General features: G+C 40.5%; 1 protein-coding gene across 4 annotated transcripts in view; it reads left to right on the forward strand.

Annotated features, from left to right (window-relative positions):
• KIF27 (kinesin family member 27) overlaps positions 1 to 13,138 on the forward strand; it is a 45,116-nt gene extending 31,978 nt beyond the window's left edge. For all 4 annotated transcript variants that reach the window (XM_005296818.5, XM_005296817.5, XM_065599439.1 and 1 more), the window contains 4 exons: positions 872 to 1,078; positions 4,589 to 4,787; positions 6,204 to 6,368; positions 10,794 to 13,138. In XM_005296818.5, coding sequence (XP_005296875.2) covers positions 872 to 1,078; positions 4,589 to 4,787; positions 6,204 to 6,368; positions 10,794 to 11,257 — 1,035 coding nt within the window. In that variant the 3' untranslated portion in view covers positions 11,258 to 13,138. The remainder of the gene's footprint in view (positions 1 to 871; positions 1,079 to 4,588; positions 4,788 to 6,203; positions 6,369 to 10,793) is intronic.
• Positions 13,139 to 13,707: the final 569 nt, after the last annotated feature.

Raw genomic sequence — 13,707 nt, forward strand, 5'->3', positions numbered from 1 at the left:
CCTTCTCCTGATGTAGCTTCATCTTCACTATGCTAAAAAGATACACATTTGCAGACTGTCACTCTATTTCAGGATCCTAATAAGTTAGCTACTAAGTTCCTTTCTACTTAAAACAGAGAATTAAAGGTAGAAAATTGTAGCTCCCATGATTTTCTATTAATTAAGATTATGTATATAATGTACACACCCAGTTATGCATATTTATAGTGACTACTACTATAAATGTACTTTCTATTAAGAAGATCAAGATCTTTTAAAGTTATTTTTTTATGTGCTGCTTTCTTGGAATACCCACACCTACCAGTTATCTAAATAACCATATAATTAAAAATTCCTACTGTTTAGAAAAACTTCAGTGGATGACTACCAGTTTTTCGCAGCTGGTTCTTATTATGTTAGGACATTGCTTGAGGAGATTTATCCATTAATAAGGGCTTCGCTTGACTTTTCACTGGGTTTTGTGAGAAGGAAACCTCACCTGAAATATCCCCAAATTTCCATTGTGACAATAAGGTATTTTGCTAGGGATATTCCCAGACTCCAGCACAGTGTGAGGTAGAAATTCTGCCAATCAGCATAATTAACTTAAATTGGGGTGAAGTAAGTTCCCTCTTACAGTGTATAGACCCTTTCATGAGCCCTCCACTCAGTAATGTACTGTATTTAACCCACAGTGAAAAAGAAGAAAAATATCACTTATTTTTTTTTAAATATTTTTCTCAATTTGTAGTATGTTACTGCATTTTCTCTCAGAACAGTCAGAGTCTATATAATAAAATTAATTAACATATTAACAGTTGGGTATAGTGACTCTTGCCTAGCTTTTTAATTGAAATGGAGAGTGGCACCTCATTTCTGCTTTTATTTGTAGGAAGAACATGTCCTTTTCCAACTGGAAGAAGGGATTGAAGCGTTGGAGGCTGCCATTGACTACAAGAATGAAAATATTCAGAATCGCCAGCTCTCACTTAGAGGCTCATCTCAAATCCTTACACAGAGCGAGGCCAATGTAATGGGAAAACTAGTTTCCCTGTCTGCTACTGAGCTTAGAGCAATTCTCTTCAAATACTTCAACAAGGTGTGTTTTGGCTGATGAATAATATTAAATTGAATTTTATTTTTCACTGGTGTCACAGGTAATAAAATGAAACCGTTAAATTGCTTAGAACTATCCCTCTCCCCCCCAAAAAGAACAAAATTTCATTTTAAAAGTTGTGTTTTCAGTGACGATGGCTGAAGTTAGGCTCGGTCTCCCCTTTATTGAGCCACATACTGTGCAGTGTTTCTCACTTATGTAAAAGTTCAATACTATTTACAGGTCAGGTTTGTCAGCCTCCTTTCAGATGTTGCCAGCCTACACAGTGTTTACTTTCAGATGTGGAGGTAAGGGTTCCCTCCCTTTCCCAATGTGGTCCTGATCCTTCTAGCAGCAAGGAACTAAATGATTTAGGTGTTGCAGCACTGGGTGTTGCAGTGCCCAACTTCTTTTAGGTGCCCTGGCACATAATGGAATTCACAACCATGAGTTAGGCATCCACGCTCCCTAAACAGTGCATGGGCAGACTTAGGTGCGTAGAAAATGGAAATCACAAAAGCATGCACAATGAGTTGGGAACAGACTAAACTAGCCAGTGCTAAGGAGAGGGGTGAAACTCCTGAAAAAGACCATAGGTGCTTATCTCTACTTGGAGTTGGGGCTGACCTGGCTTAGGCACCTTTCTCAAGAAAAGTGAAGAGCAAGAGGTAATGATGGTGGGTGCCCGCCACCTTATAACTTTTAGCCCAGTAGTTAGAGCAATCACCCCAGATGTGAGAGACCCAAGTTCAGTTCACCCCTCTGCCTAATGTGGAGTAGGGATTTGAGTCTCCTACCTCTTGGAGAGTTCCCTAACCACTGGGCTATAGGTTATTCTGGGATTGGGCTCTCTCTCTCCTATTGAAGTTGTTCTACTGTGCATAAATATTTAAATATTCATTGGGCCAGAGAGCGAGATTGATTGACTCTTTAATAACTGTGTTTTCCATTATTTTGTCTGGGATTGATGTCAGAATAACTGGCTGATAGTTATCTTGGTCATCCCATTTTGAATATTGGTGCAACATTAGCACTCTTCCAGTCTTTTAGAATTAACCTGGCATTGCAAGATTTATTAAAAATTAACATCAGTGGGCCAGAGACCTTCTGAACAATTCTGTTAGAGCTCTGGGCTGCAAATTATCTGAGTTACTGATTTTAAAATGTTTATCTCTAGATGATGTCAAACATCCTTCAGTTACTAGTGAACTTGAGAATACTTAATCATCCTCATTTGAGATGAGTGCATCCTGTTTCTTACCAAATACAGAACAGAAATATTTATTGAACACTTCTGTCTTTTTTTGTATCATTATTAACAATTTTACTATCTCCATCTAGTAATGAGTCTATATCATTGCTAGGATTTCTTTTATGGAGATATCCCATCTCCTAGAACTGGAAGGGACCTTGAAAGGTCATCTAGTCCAGCCCCCAGCCTTCACTAGCAGTGTCCAAGTACTGATTTTGCCCCAGATTCCCAAGTGGCCCCCTCAAGGATTGAACTCACAACCCTGGGTTTAGCAGGCCAATGCTCAAACCACTGAGCTATCCCTCCCCCCCCCCCCCCCATTTGTTTTTAATATACTTAAAACGCTTTATTGTCCTTGGACCTACTAGCAATGGATTCTTCCCTGATATCTTTAGCCTCTGATATCAATTTTCTGCATTTCCTAACTCCTAACTTATATCGATTGCTATTCTATGTATTTCCCACTTTTCCCATTTGTTATATACAACTTATTTCTAATTGTTTCCTTCACTTTTGCCACTGAATCAGGATTTTCCTTTAGCCAAAATTGTTCTCTTTGATTGTGGAATCATGGCTTTTTGACCACCTAATAAACTCTCTTGGACACCTAATAAACTCTTCTTAGAAAATTCCCAATTTTCATTCACTTTTTTTTTTATTTATTTTTCCTCCCAATCAATTTTGCTCATAATTTTTCTCAGCTTTAGGAAATCAGCCCCTTTTTGAGGCTGTTTGTACATATGGAATGTAATCAGGTCATGATTGTTGGTGGTTGCCTAGGGACCAACTTCCTGTCCAGTAATTAATTAATCTTTGTGTCATGAGGTCCAAAACAGTTACTTCATGTTGGCAGCAATTCCTTTTATGTTAGAAAATTTATAATCTATAATACACCTCTACCCTGATATAACACGACACGATATAACACAAATTCGGATATAACGCAGTAAAGTAGCGCTCCGGTGGATCAAAGCAAGTCCGATATAATGCGGTTTCACCTATAACACGGTAAGATTTTTTGGCTCCCAAGGACAGCGTTATATCGGGGTAGAGATGTATTTAGAAAAAAGAACGAGGAGTACTTGTGGCACCTTAGAGACTAACTAACAAATTATGCCCAAATAAATTTATCTGTAAGGTGCCACAAGTACTCCTCGTTCTTTTTGCTGATACAGACTAACATGGCTACCACTCTGAAACCTATAATATTTAGAAACTTGATGAGGATTTACTACTGGCTGCATGACACCTCCAGCATACATCTCCTAAATTGAAGTTCCCCATAAGAACCCAATTTTTCTTTCCATACATTACAGCCAGGTATCCAAGAAATAACTCATCCTGTTCTCTGGTTTGATTTGATTTTGTGGCAAGACACCTGGATACTGCAATATGTCGGTGTGACAGACTGCAAATTCTGTCGCAGTTCACTTTTTAATTTACATTTTTTAAATTAATTAAATCTGAAAATTAATAGTCATTGCATTTAGCACCTGTATATATTTTAATACTACATTCAGTTTATTTTATGCTGGCTCTGTTTTTTCAGTTTACAGTATACTACAGATTTCTTTATTGACAACATATAACTGCTTCACAAGTTTTCATGAAACAAGCTGGAGGTTTTGGCAGCTGAGTAGGTGACAACTGGGGCTTTTGCTACCTGAGGTGTGGGAGGCAGTTTGAGATTAGGAGAAGTACATTAGCTAGATATTTTTGTTAAGATTAGTAGCAGTGAAATGCCTAACCACCTTGACATTTAAATTGTTGTTTTTAAGTTTCAGAGTAAACAATCCATTTAGCTGGATAGACAGGTCACACCTCATATTGTTACAGGCATTTACAAAATGAGGAAGACAACACAACATTAATTTACATTTGGTTCATATTGTTAAGGTTCTTCATAACCGTATGGGCTAGACACATAATTAAAAAAAAAAAGTGCAGCAATTTTCATGTTTGTGGAATCCACCAGGAGCAAGGAGGAGCCTTCTCTATAGTAAGCCTTTCATACTCTTGCTGTGGATGTGCAGTCTAGACCATTTTTTTTCCAATCAATGTGTGTATGGCTTAAAGACTTATTCCCCATGGGTTAATGAATATTATATGCATCCAGTAAGTACAATAAAATGTTATTTAAAAAAAAGTACATCCTTCAAGATTTTCTCCTTTTTATTCAAAAAGGGCATTGGCTGAGCCTGTTTCGATTACCCATTACTAGGAATTATTTGTTAATCAAAATAAGAATATTTCTTTATTAGGTTGTTAGCCTACGTGAGGCAGAACGTAAATTACAGCTGCAGACTGAAGAGCTGGAAATGAGAGTCACAGAACAAGAAAACATAATACGTGAACTGGAATCGGCACTCGAACACCTCACGCTGCAGTGTGACAGGCGACTAACCCTCCAGCAGAAAGAACATGAACAAAAGATACAGTTAATATTGCATCATTTCAAAGGTATTTGCTTCTTAGGGTCTGTACTGACAAACACTATTTATTCGCTATTAAAAAATATTGCATTTCAGTTGAAACTTCATACATGTGTATCCACAACATATAGTTGTATTATTAATAAGCCCTGGTCTACACTACAAACTTATGTTAGTATAACTACATTGCTCAGGGATGTGGATTTTCCACACCTGTGAGCAATGCAATTATAATTATATACAATGATAAAAATATACTGACGTAACTCCTGGTGCAGACAGCGCTATGTCAACGGGAGGGCTTCTTCAGTCAACATAGCTACCGCTGCTCGGGGAAGTGGAGTACCTATGCCAACAGGAAAAGCTCTCCCCTCGGCGAAGGCAGTGTCTTCACTTAGGCCTTGGCTACACTCGGGTGGCAGCGCTGTGAAGTGCGAGTGTAGTCGCGCCGCGAGAGACCTCTCGCAGCGCTGTATGTACTCCACCCCTCCGAGGGGAGTAGCTTGCAGCGCTGCGAGCGAGCGTGCAGTGCTGCAGGCACTGATTACACTGGCGCTTTACAGCGCTGTACTCGCTGTGCTCAGGGGCGTGTTTTTTCACACCCCTGAGCACAGCAAGTTGCAGCTCTGTACAGCGCCAGTGTAGCCAAGGCCTAAGTGCCACAGCGGCACTGGTGCAGCTGCGCCATTGCACCACTATAAATGTAGACAAGCCCTAATTCTATTGCATGATAGAACGTTGGGGCACAGTCACAATAAAAGTTCTGGTATGAAAGGAAAACTCCGTTTTTACACTAGACACAGGAAATTGAATGACCTTTTTAAAAACTGTGGAACTTGTTGATATAAATGAGAATTAAAAGACCATATTTTGCATGTGTTACTCTCAGAATTCTCCCTAAAAAGTCAGTGGTCAAAAGTAGGCGCTGATTTTTGGGTACACAGCTTGAGACACCTTGGTTTTTCCTTTTTTTTTTTTTTTTTTTTTTTTTTTTTGGTCTTGCCAGACATACCGCATATCAACAATACTTGATTTCAGTTATATTTGTGAATAGTCAAGTCCCAGGTGTCTCCTGTTGGATACCCAGAATCAGTGGTCATTTGTGCGGAACTACTTGTGTGAGTAAAGTGAGCAGGTCTTGGGCCAAAATCTTCAAACTGTGGAGACATGGGCTTTGAGTCCAATCTTTTAAGGTGCTAAGTGTTTCCTAGCTGGGTACCTTCAACTTCCAGGAGACACTTGGATTCTCCCATTTTCTGCTGCTGTGCAGCGGAATCCTGTTAAGAAGTAAATTATAACTTTTACAATGCGAATTCTAAACTTTTGGGGGGAAACTAGCAGTGGGCTGTAGGATGTAGTCTGTAATTTTGGATTCTGCATTATTCTTTGCATCTGTAAAAATGAAATAAACATTTTGAAGCTAAAATTAATGTTGTTATCTTAGAACAAGATGGTGAAAGTATTGCAGAAACCCTTAAACTGTATGAAGCTAAAGTCCAACAATTGGAAAAAGACTTGTTCTTCTATAAGAAAACCAGCAGAGAACTAAAGAAGAAACTGAAGGAGCTGGTGGGAGAGTCATTTTATCAGCTGGTGGCACCAACTAAAAGTATGTATTGTAGTCACAATAGAAACAATATACAACTTGTAATAGTAACATTTCAAAAACAGCTAATGCAGAGAGTCTCAAGCTTTGAACTTTTTACATTTGAGAAGACTTGAGCAAAGCAGTTTTTCCTCAGTTTAATTTTTAATGGTGATATCTGTCCAGGAAGATTTATTGTTTCCATTGCTTTCAAGTGAAAGAAGGCATTTGTTTCCAGTCTCAATAGTCTGCAATATGTTATACCTCTAAAATTGCATCAGATTATTATCTTGCTTTTCTGGCTTCTAACATTTTAGTATTCACTGTCTCAAATAGAGTTAAAAACAAAGGATTTTTACTAATTGAAAGCTTTCAAATGGTACTGTAGTTGAGCCCACTGCAGGATGTTATTGTAAATGTTGAGGTAGACCAGTCCCTTTTTTAGATATGTGGTAGCATGTGATGTGTACCACTGACTCTGAGGCAAGCACTGTAGCTGCTTCAAGTATTATGCTACACAGATATTACTTACCTCTTGGTGGGTTCCCATTGAATACTCAGAGACTTCTAGTAAGTAAAAAAGGAATCTTTACTAGGTCTAGTAGAAAGGATGTAGATACCCTAGGTATCATGGTTTAAACAAATACAATAAAAAGATAAACACATTTGTTCCTAACTTGGCTCTAGAGTACAGCCCAGCAGAGGGGGAACCAAAGGCAACCGTACAGTGGAGGAGCTTCTCAGGCCTATTACCTAGGGTGCCCTTTCTAGTCCATCCTACCATTAGAGGGTAATTAAGTATTGGCCTGTGTATCCTACTGGCCAATGTTCACTCCTATAGCGTGCCTAGTTGGGGGCCCTCCTCATGTTGTCTTTTTGTAATCCTGTTTAAGTGGTTGCCGGCCTCATGTCTTCTGGTTACAGGCTACTCCCCCTGACCATCCCTCCAGAGAACCAGATCACTGATTCTAGCCTGCTGCTCACTGGTCCTCTGTTTCTCCCTGAGCCCGATCAGTTCTGCTTCCAAAATGTCACCTTTTCTGGGCCATTCTGGGTAACATAGTGCCTCCTTTTGGCTGTATGCTGATCTGGGTCCCTGTCTCCCCACTTGTCCCTTGAGTGTCTTATCATAGAATCACAGAATATTAGGGTTGGAAGAGAGCTCAGGAGGTCATCTAGTCCAATCCCCTGCTCAAAGCAGGACTGTAAGAGGGTCCAGACTCACCCCTGCGGCACCTCCTGCTGGTCGTCCAGGGAATTGGCTCACCAGTCTCTGGAGCGCCCTCTGCAGGCCAGTGATCCGCCTTTCCTCTTCTCTGGCCCCCGTGTCTCTCCCAGGACCCCGGTGCCCCTTGCTCTGGGTGCTGCCCCCTGGCAATACCCATACATATGCTAGGTCTCCCCTCCCAGGGGAACCCCCACCCACTAACCCCACCTCACCTCAGGATAAGGCCACTGCCAGTCACCAGCTAGCCCCCACTCTCTGGGGCAGACTGCAGTATAGGCCACTCATCATCTGCAAGGTTGGGTTTGGACCTGCTGCCTTGGCCTAGCCCTGGGCTGCCCTCTGCAACCCCCAGGACCCCTTGGCCTATTACCAGGCCACAGCCTGGGGCTATCCAGGCTGCAGCTCCTCAGCCTTTCCCCAGCCCTGCTCCACTCAGGTACCCTGTCTAGCTCCCTGCAGCCAGGCCCTTCTCTTTCTGAAGGCAGAGAGAGACTCTACTGAGCTCTAGCCTCTTATATAGGCCAGCTGAAGCCTGATTGGGGCGTGGCCCCAGCTGCAGCCACTTCCCTCAATCAGCTCAGCCTTCATGCTACCTGCTCCCTGGGCTATCTCAGGCCCTTCCAGGCGGGAGCAGGTGTCCACCCTGCTACAAGGACCAAAACCAACTAAATCATTCCAGCCAGGGCTTTGTCAACCCGGGCCTTAAAAACCTCTAAGGATGGAGATTCCACCACCTCCCTAGGTAACCCATTCCAGTGCTTCACCACCTTCCTAGTGAAATAGTGTTTCCTAATATCCAACCTAAACCTCCCCCACTGCAACTTAAGACCATCGCTTCTTGTTCTGTCATCTGCCACCACTGAGAACAGCCTAGCTCCATCCTCTTTGGAACCCCCTTTCAGGTAGTTGACAGTTGCTATCAAATCCCCCCTCACTCTTTTCTTCTGCAGACTAAATAACTCCAATTACCTCAGCCTCTCCTCATAAGTCACGTGCCCCAGCCCCCAATCATTTTCGTTGCCCTCCGTTGGACTCTCTCCAATTTGTCCACACCTCTTCTGTAGTCAGGGGACCAAAACTGGACGCAATACTCCAGATGTGGCCTCACCAATGCCGAATAGAGGGGAATAATCACTTCCCTTGATCTGCTGGCAATGCTCCTACTAATACAGCCCAATATATCGTTGGACTTCTTGGCAACAAGGGCACACTGTCGACTCATATCCAGCTTCTCGTCCACTGTAATCCCCAGGTCCTTTTCTGCAGAACTGCTGCTTAGCCAGTTGGTCCCCGGCCTGTAGTAGTGCATGGGATTCTTCCTTCCTAAGTGCAGGACTCTGCACTTGTCCTTGTTGAACCTCATCAGATTTCTTTTGGCCCAATCCTCCAGTTTGTCTAGGACACTCTGGACCCTAGCCCTACACTCCAGCATATCTACCTCTCCCCCCATTTTAGTGTCATCTGCGACTTGCTGAGGGTGCAATTAATCCCATCATCCAGATCATTAATGAAGACGTTGAACAAAAAACCGGCCCCAGGACCGACCCCTGGGGCGCTCCGCTTGATACCAGCTGCCAACTAGACATTGAGCCGTTGATCACTACCCATTGAGCCCGACAATCCAGCCAGCTTGCTATCCACCTTATAGTCCATTCATCCAATCCATACTTTTTTAACTTGTTGGCAAGAATACTGTGGGAGACCATATCAAAGCTTTGCTAAAGTCAAGATATATCACATCCACTGCTTTCCCCATATCCACAGAGCCAGTTATCTCATCATAGAAGGCAATCAGGTTGGTCAGGCATGACTTGCCCTTGGTGAATCCATGTTGACTGTTCCTGATCACCTTCCTCTCCTCCAAGTGCTTCAGAATGGATTCCTTGAGGACCTGCTCTTATGGACGAATCCTTTCCCTCTAGCTCATCTGAGGTGGTGTAATGAGCCAACAAGTTCATTACACTATAGAACATTAGCCACAAATTCTAGTATTACAGGAGATCTGATTCTAATTGAATGTGGAAAAGACTATAATAGAGGTTTTTAATTGTTAGATAAGCACATCTTTCAGGACGAGTGAATTTCTCCAAAAACTAGTCCTGGCCATGTAATCAAAGAAAAATGCATGAGCCCTGGAACAATCTAATTTTTCTAAATACATTTTTTATGGGAATGATACAAAATCCAATAGTGGTTCAGTTTTCTTATAATATTACCATTAAACTTCTCACCTTGCCTTTCGTTTATTCTTGGATTTGTTGTTGTATGTGTTCATGCAACAGAATAAAATCTATTTTTTCTGCTGATTTAAATTTATTGGCCAGATTTTCAAACAAGTCTAAGAAATGAACATGCACATTATGATTGAACTTGCAGATTTGTGCATTTGCTTGCATATCTACAAGAGTAATTTTAGGTGCTGCTTTTGAAAACTTAACCCCATTATGCATCAGTCCATTAGGTCAGGTGCACTTACAAGTTAAAATGGTGAAGAGACAGGTATAAATGCCTAGACCCAGGGGTTCTCAAACTATGGGTCGGGACCCCAAAGTGGGTCACAAGCCCATTTTAGTGGGGTCGCCAAGGCTGGGGTTGGCTCTGGGCCCCAGCAAGTCTGAAGCTCAAGCCCAAGCCACACTGCCTAGGGCTGAAGTCCAAGCCCCACCACCCAGGGCTAAGGTTACATATCCTCCGCCCAGGGCAGGAGCCTTTGGGCTTCAGCTTTGCCCCCCACCCCTGGGGCAGTGGAGCTCGGGGTGGCCTTGGTCTTCGGTCCTCCCTCCTGAGGTCTTGTAGTAATTTTTGTTGTCAGAAGGGGGTCACAATGCAATGAAGTTTGAGAATTACTTCCATCCACCTAGGCCAGCAACAGCTAGTTACCTTCTGTCATTATACATGAGATGTTTGTTTAGCAGGCTGTAAAAAATGCCAGCAATGTTGTGCAAAAGCTTGTCTCTCTCACCAACAAAAGTTAGTCCAACAAAAGATATTACCGCACCCACCTTGTCTCTCTAATATCCTGGGACCGACACAGCTACAACTACACTGCATACACCACTGTTGAATGGTTATTATTGGGGCCAGTTTTCACATTTAATCTTGTTAATGCCCTAAGACTATATGTCCTAGTTAATGTTCTGTAAAACAATGTTTCCTTGACTGGGAGGATTCTCATATGAATTGTATCCTAACCATTTGCTTCTCGGAAAACTTCCTTTTAGATGCTTCTGCTGCTAACAGGATACTGAGCCAAGAAGCAGAAGTTTCTTCAGAAGAATTCAAATTGACGTCCAAACCTGAAAGCAACAAACAATCAGGAAAATTAAGACAAACAGACAGCCCAGCAAGTGGTTTAAGGTGGTGGCAGAATTCATACAAGCTTGAAGAAGATGTTTCAGAGCTAGCACACAATAGAGGGTGTTTATCAAGTAGTACTGAAGACCAAGCAGGACCAGATGAAGTACGCTCTTCAAAATCTCATCCTCAACTATTCTCTCATTCTCAGACAAAAGAGATCATAACACAGCTTCAAGGAGTGACTCCAGTAAAACTGTCTCGCCGAGAATTACGGCATATTCCTGCATCCGAACTATCACTGAGGCGCTCCAGCCTTGGAGTCAGTGTCAATTCTGTTGCTGCAGATTCCATTGAAATGTCCAGAAAATCTAATGACTTCAAGATATAGTTATTCTTTGACACATTTTTAGCAACACATGCTACTGGAATCACTGTATTACATTTCCTTTATTCATGCACTAGTCAACTAGCAGCCACAGGTGAATGAACCATTGTTCTGTAACTGTTGATATTCAGAACACCAGAGATCATATGTGTTTGTTGCGCTTATGCAGTTTCAAAGAATCTGAGACCCTTTCTTATTGGCACAACCACAAACAGGCACATGATTAAAAAGCTTCTTATTCCTGAGAGAAAAAAAAACTTTATATTCCTTGGTTTTCCAAATAACTCTAAAAGTTCTGGTGCGTTTTTCAAAAGCTAACGTTAGTGAAGATTGAAGACTATTGAATTGTACAAGAATATTCTGTGACTAAGGTAATTTCACTTTAATGGTTTATAAACACATTAAGGTCCATGGTAATTTGCAAAATACGTAGTTATAAAGCTTGGCTACTGGACCTGCACCTAGTAATTGGCAGTGACTGAATTCCCATCTATACATAGCATATGCTTGATATCAGAGTCAGGGTCTAAAACTACGTTTGTTCCTCAAAAGGTATATGTAAATATTTCAAATAATTTTTTTCCCCTCAGTATTTAATTACTTACTCTTATGTAAGAATTCTATTGCATGAGACAAACATGCCTTAAAAACTGTTTTAAAGTCTTTTTCTTTACATATTTATATAAAAAATTTTTAAGCTCTGTGCGAAACAAGTATTATGCCTTATTTGTGAAATAGATGCAATTACTTATTTCACTTTTTGTGTTTTTTGTTTGTGGGCTTTTTTTTTTTTTTTTAAACATTTGACATATCTAGCTTTGAAGTGTGATGTTTGTGTACTATTGAAATGGTAAAATATAGGACCAAAAATTCAGCATCTTAAGGTAAGCCAGCAGTACAGTATAATACATTGTTATTGGTAATAATGGTTCACAACTTTTCATTTAGAAGGAAATATAAATCATTCTTTTAAAATCCAAATTTACTTCAGAGTAGAGAGTACACAGATCCATTGCTTTACAACTAGTTTGTTTAGTTCTGGATAATAAGTTGAATAGTGTTTTGTAAGAGAGCAGTGATCATTGACAAGAAGCTAGTTAGCTGAGCTGACTTGAAGGCAGAGGCCAAGGTTTTTGAATTTGAGTGCTATAGGTTAGGCACCTACATTCATATTTAGGCTCCTAAGTAAAAGTGACCTGACTTTCAAAGGTGATAAGCACCTCAGAGCTCAGCACTTTTGAAAACCAGGCCATTTTTATGTAGGGACCTAACTTTAAGCACCCATATTTGAAAACTTTGTCCTGAATTATTTGCTGCACTTAGCAACAGTAAATCTCTCCAGTCTGAACTGAGATTATTTGCTGATATACTTAAGGAATCTTGGATTGAAGCCTCCAGTACACAGTACATGACCACTGAGAGAAAGAGAACTTCATTTTCCCATGCTTCAGGCCATTAAAGGCCTTTCTGCAGAGCAAATTTTACCATGTCAGGAGACCATGTTGTAACATGTAACAGCTCTGTCTAATTGTCTTATAACACAATTGTTGGTCTTTTCTGTATAGATTGCACAAAACTGTATTATAACCGTATTGATGAACCATTTTGCAGCCCCGTAATGGCCTATATAATTGTATCCTTGAAAACTGGACTTATTACATATTGTTCTGTAGAATTGTGATATACGGGATTTGGAGGTTTGTTTTTGTTTTTTTTAATTGGTTGGTGGTTTTGGTTAGGAGTTTTTACTACACTGTAAGTCTAAATAATTGAGGCTTAGTAATGTTAAATTTTATATAAATGTATTTATTATTCATAACTTAATACATGTATGCTAAAGCAATACATGGAAATACAGTAAATGTATTAAAAACCTTAATTTCAGTTTTCTACATCACAGTACCAGCTATATGAAACACACCTGTTAAAGACACATACTGAGCCTTTATCATATACCTCAAACTCTCTTGTGCGTTAGCCTGCATTTAAATAGATCTGATTTGATTTTGCTTTGTATTTTACACACCAAAAACAAACAAACCGTGTCCATATGGGCTCAAAAAGCAGACTAAAATGTAGGATAGAATGATTCAGTCACTACTAAGTGTCACTAGATGCTCTGTAGATTTCTGTAGGATTGGGTGGGAGGTTTATTTACTTATCCAAGCATAATGGGTATTAATTTATAATGATCTTTAAAACCTGTTGCAAGTTTTAAAAGATGTTTTACCTACTTTATATCAGATCTGGTTCCACGGCACATTGTGCATGGTGTATATATTTCCTCATATAGTAGAAATTGCATTTGTCCCTCTTAGTTTTAGATGTATTGAATGGGTTTGAATGGAAGACTTGGAACTACTCAGCAGAGAAATGGAAGAATTATGAGCTTTGAATGGGTTCTGGCAATCTATATATGAAAATAGAATTAAGAGAGCCTGAGACAAGGGTAG

Source organism: Chrysemys picta, chromosome 6 (genome assembly GCF_011386835.1).
Source record: "Chrysemys picta bellii isolate R12L10 chromosome 6, ASM1138683v2, whole genome shotgun sequence".
NCBI lineage: Eukaryota > Metazoa > Chordata > Testudines > Emydidae > Chrysemys > Chrysemys picta.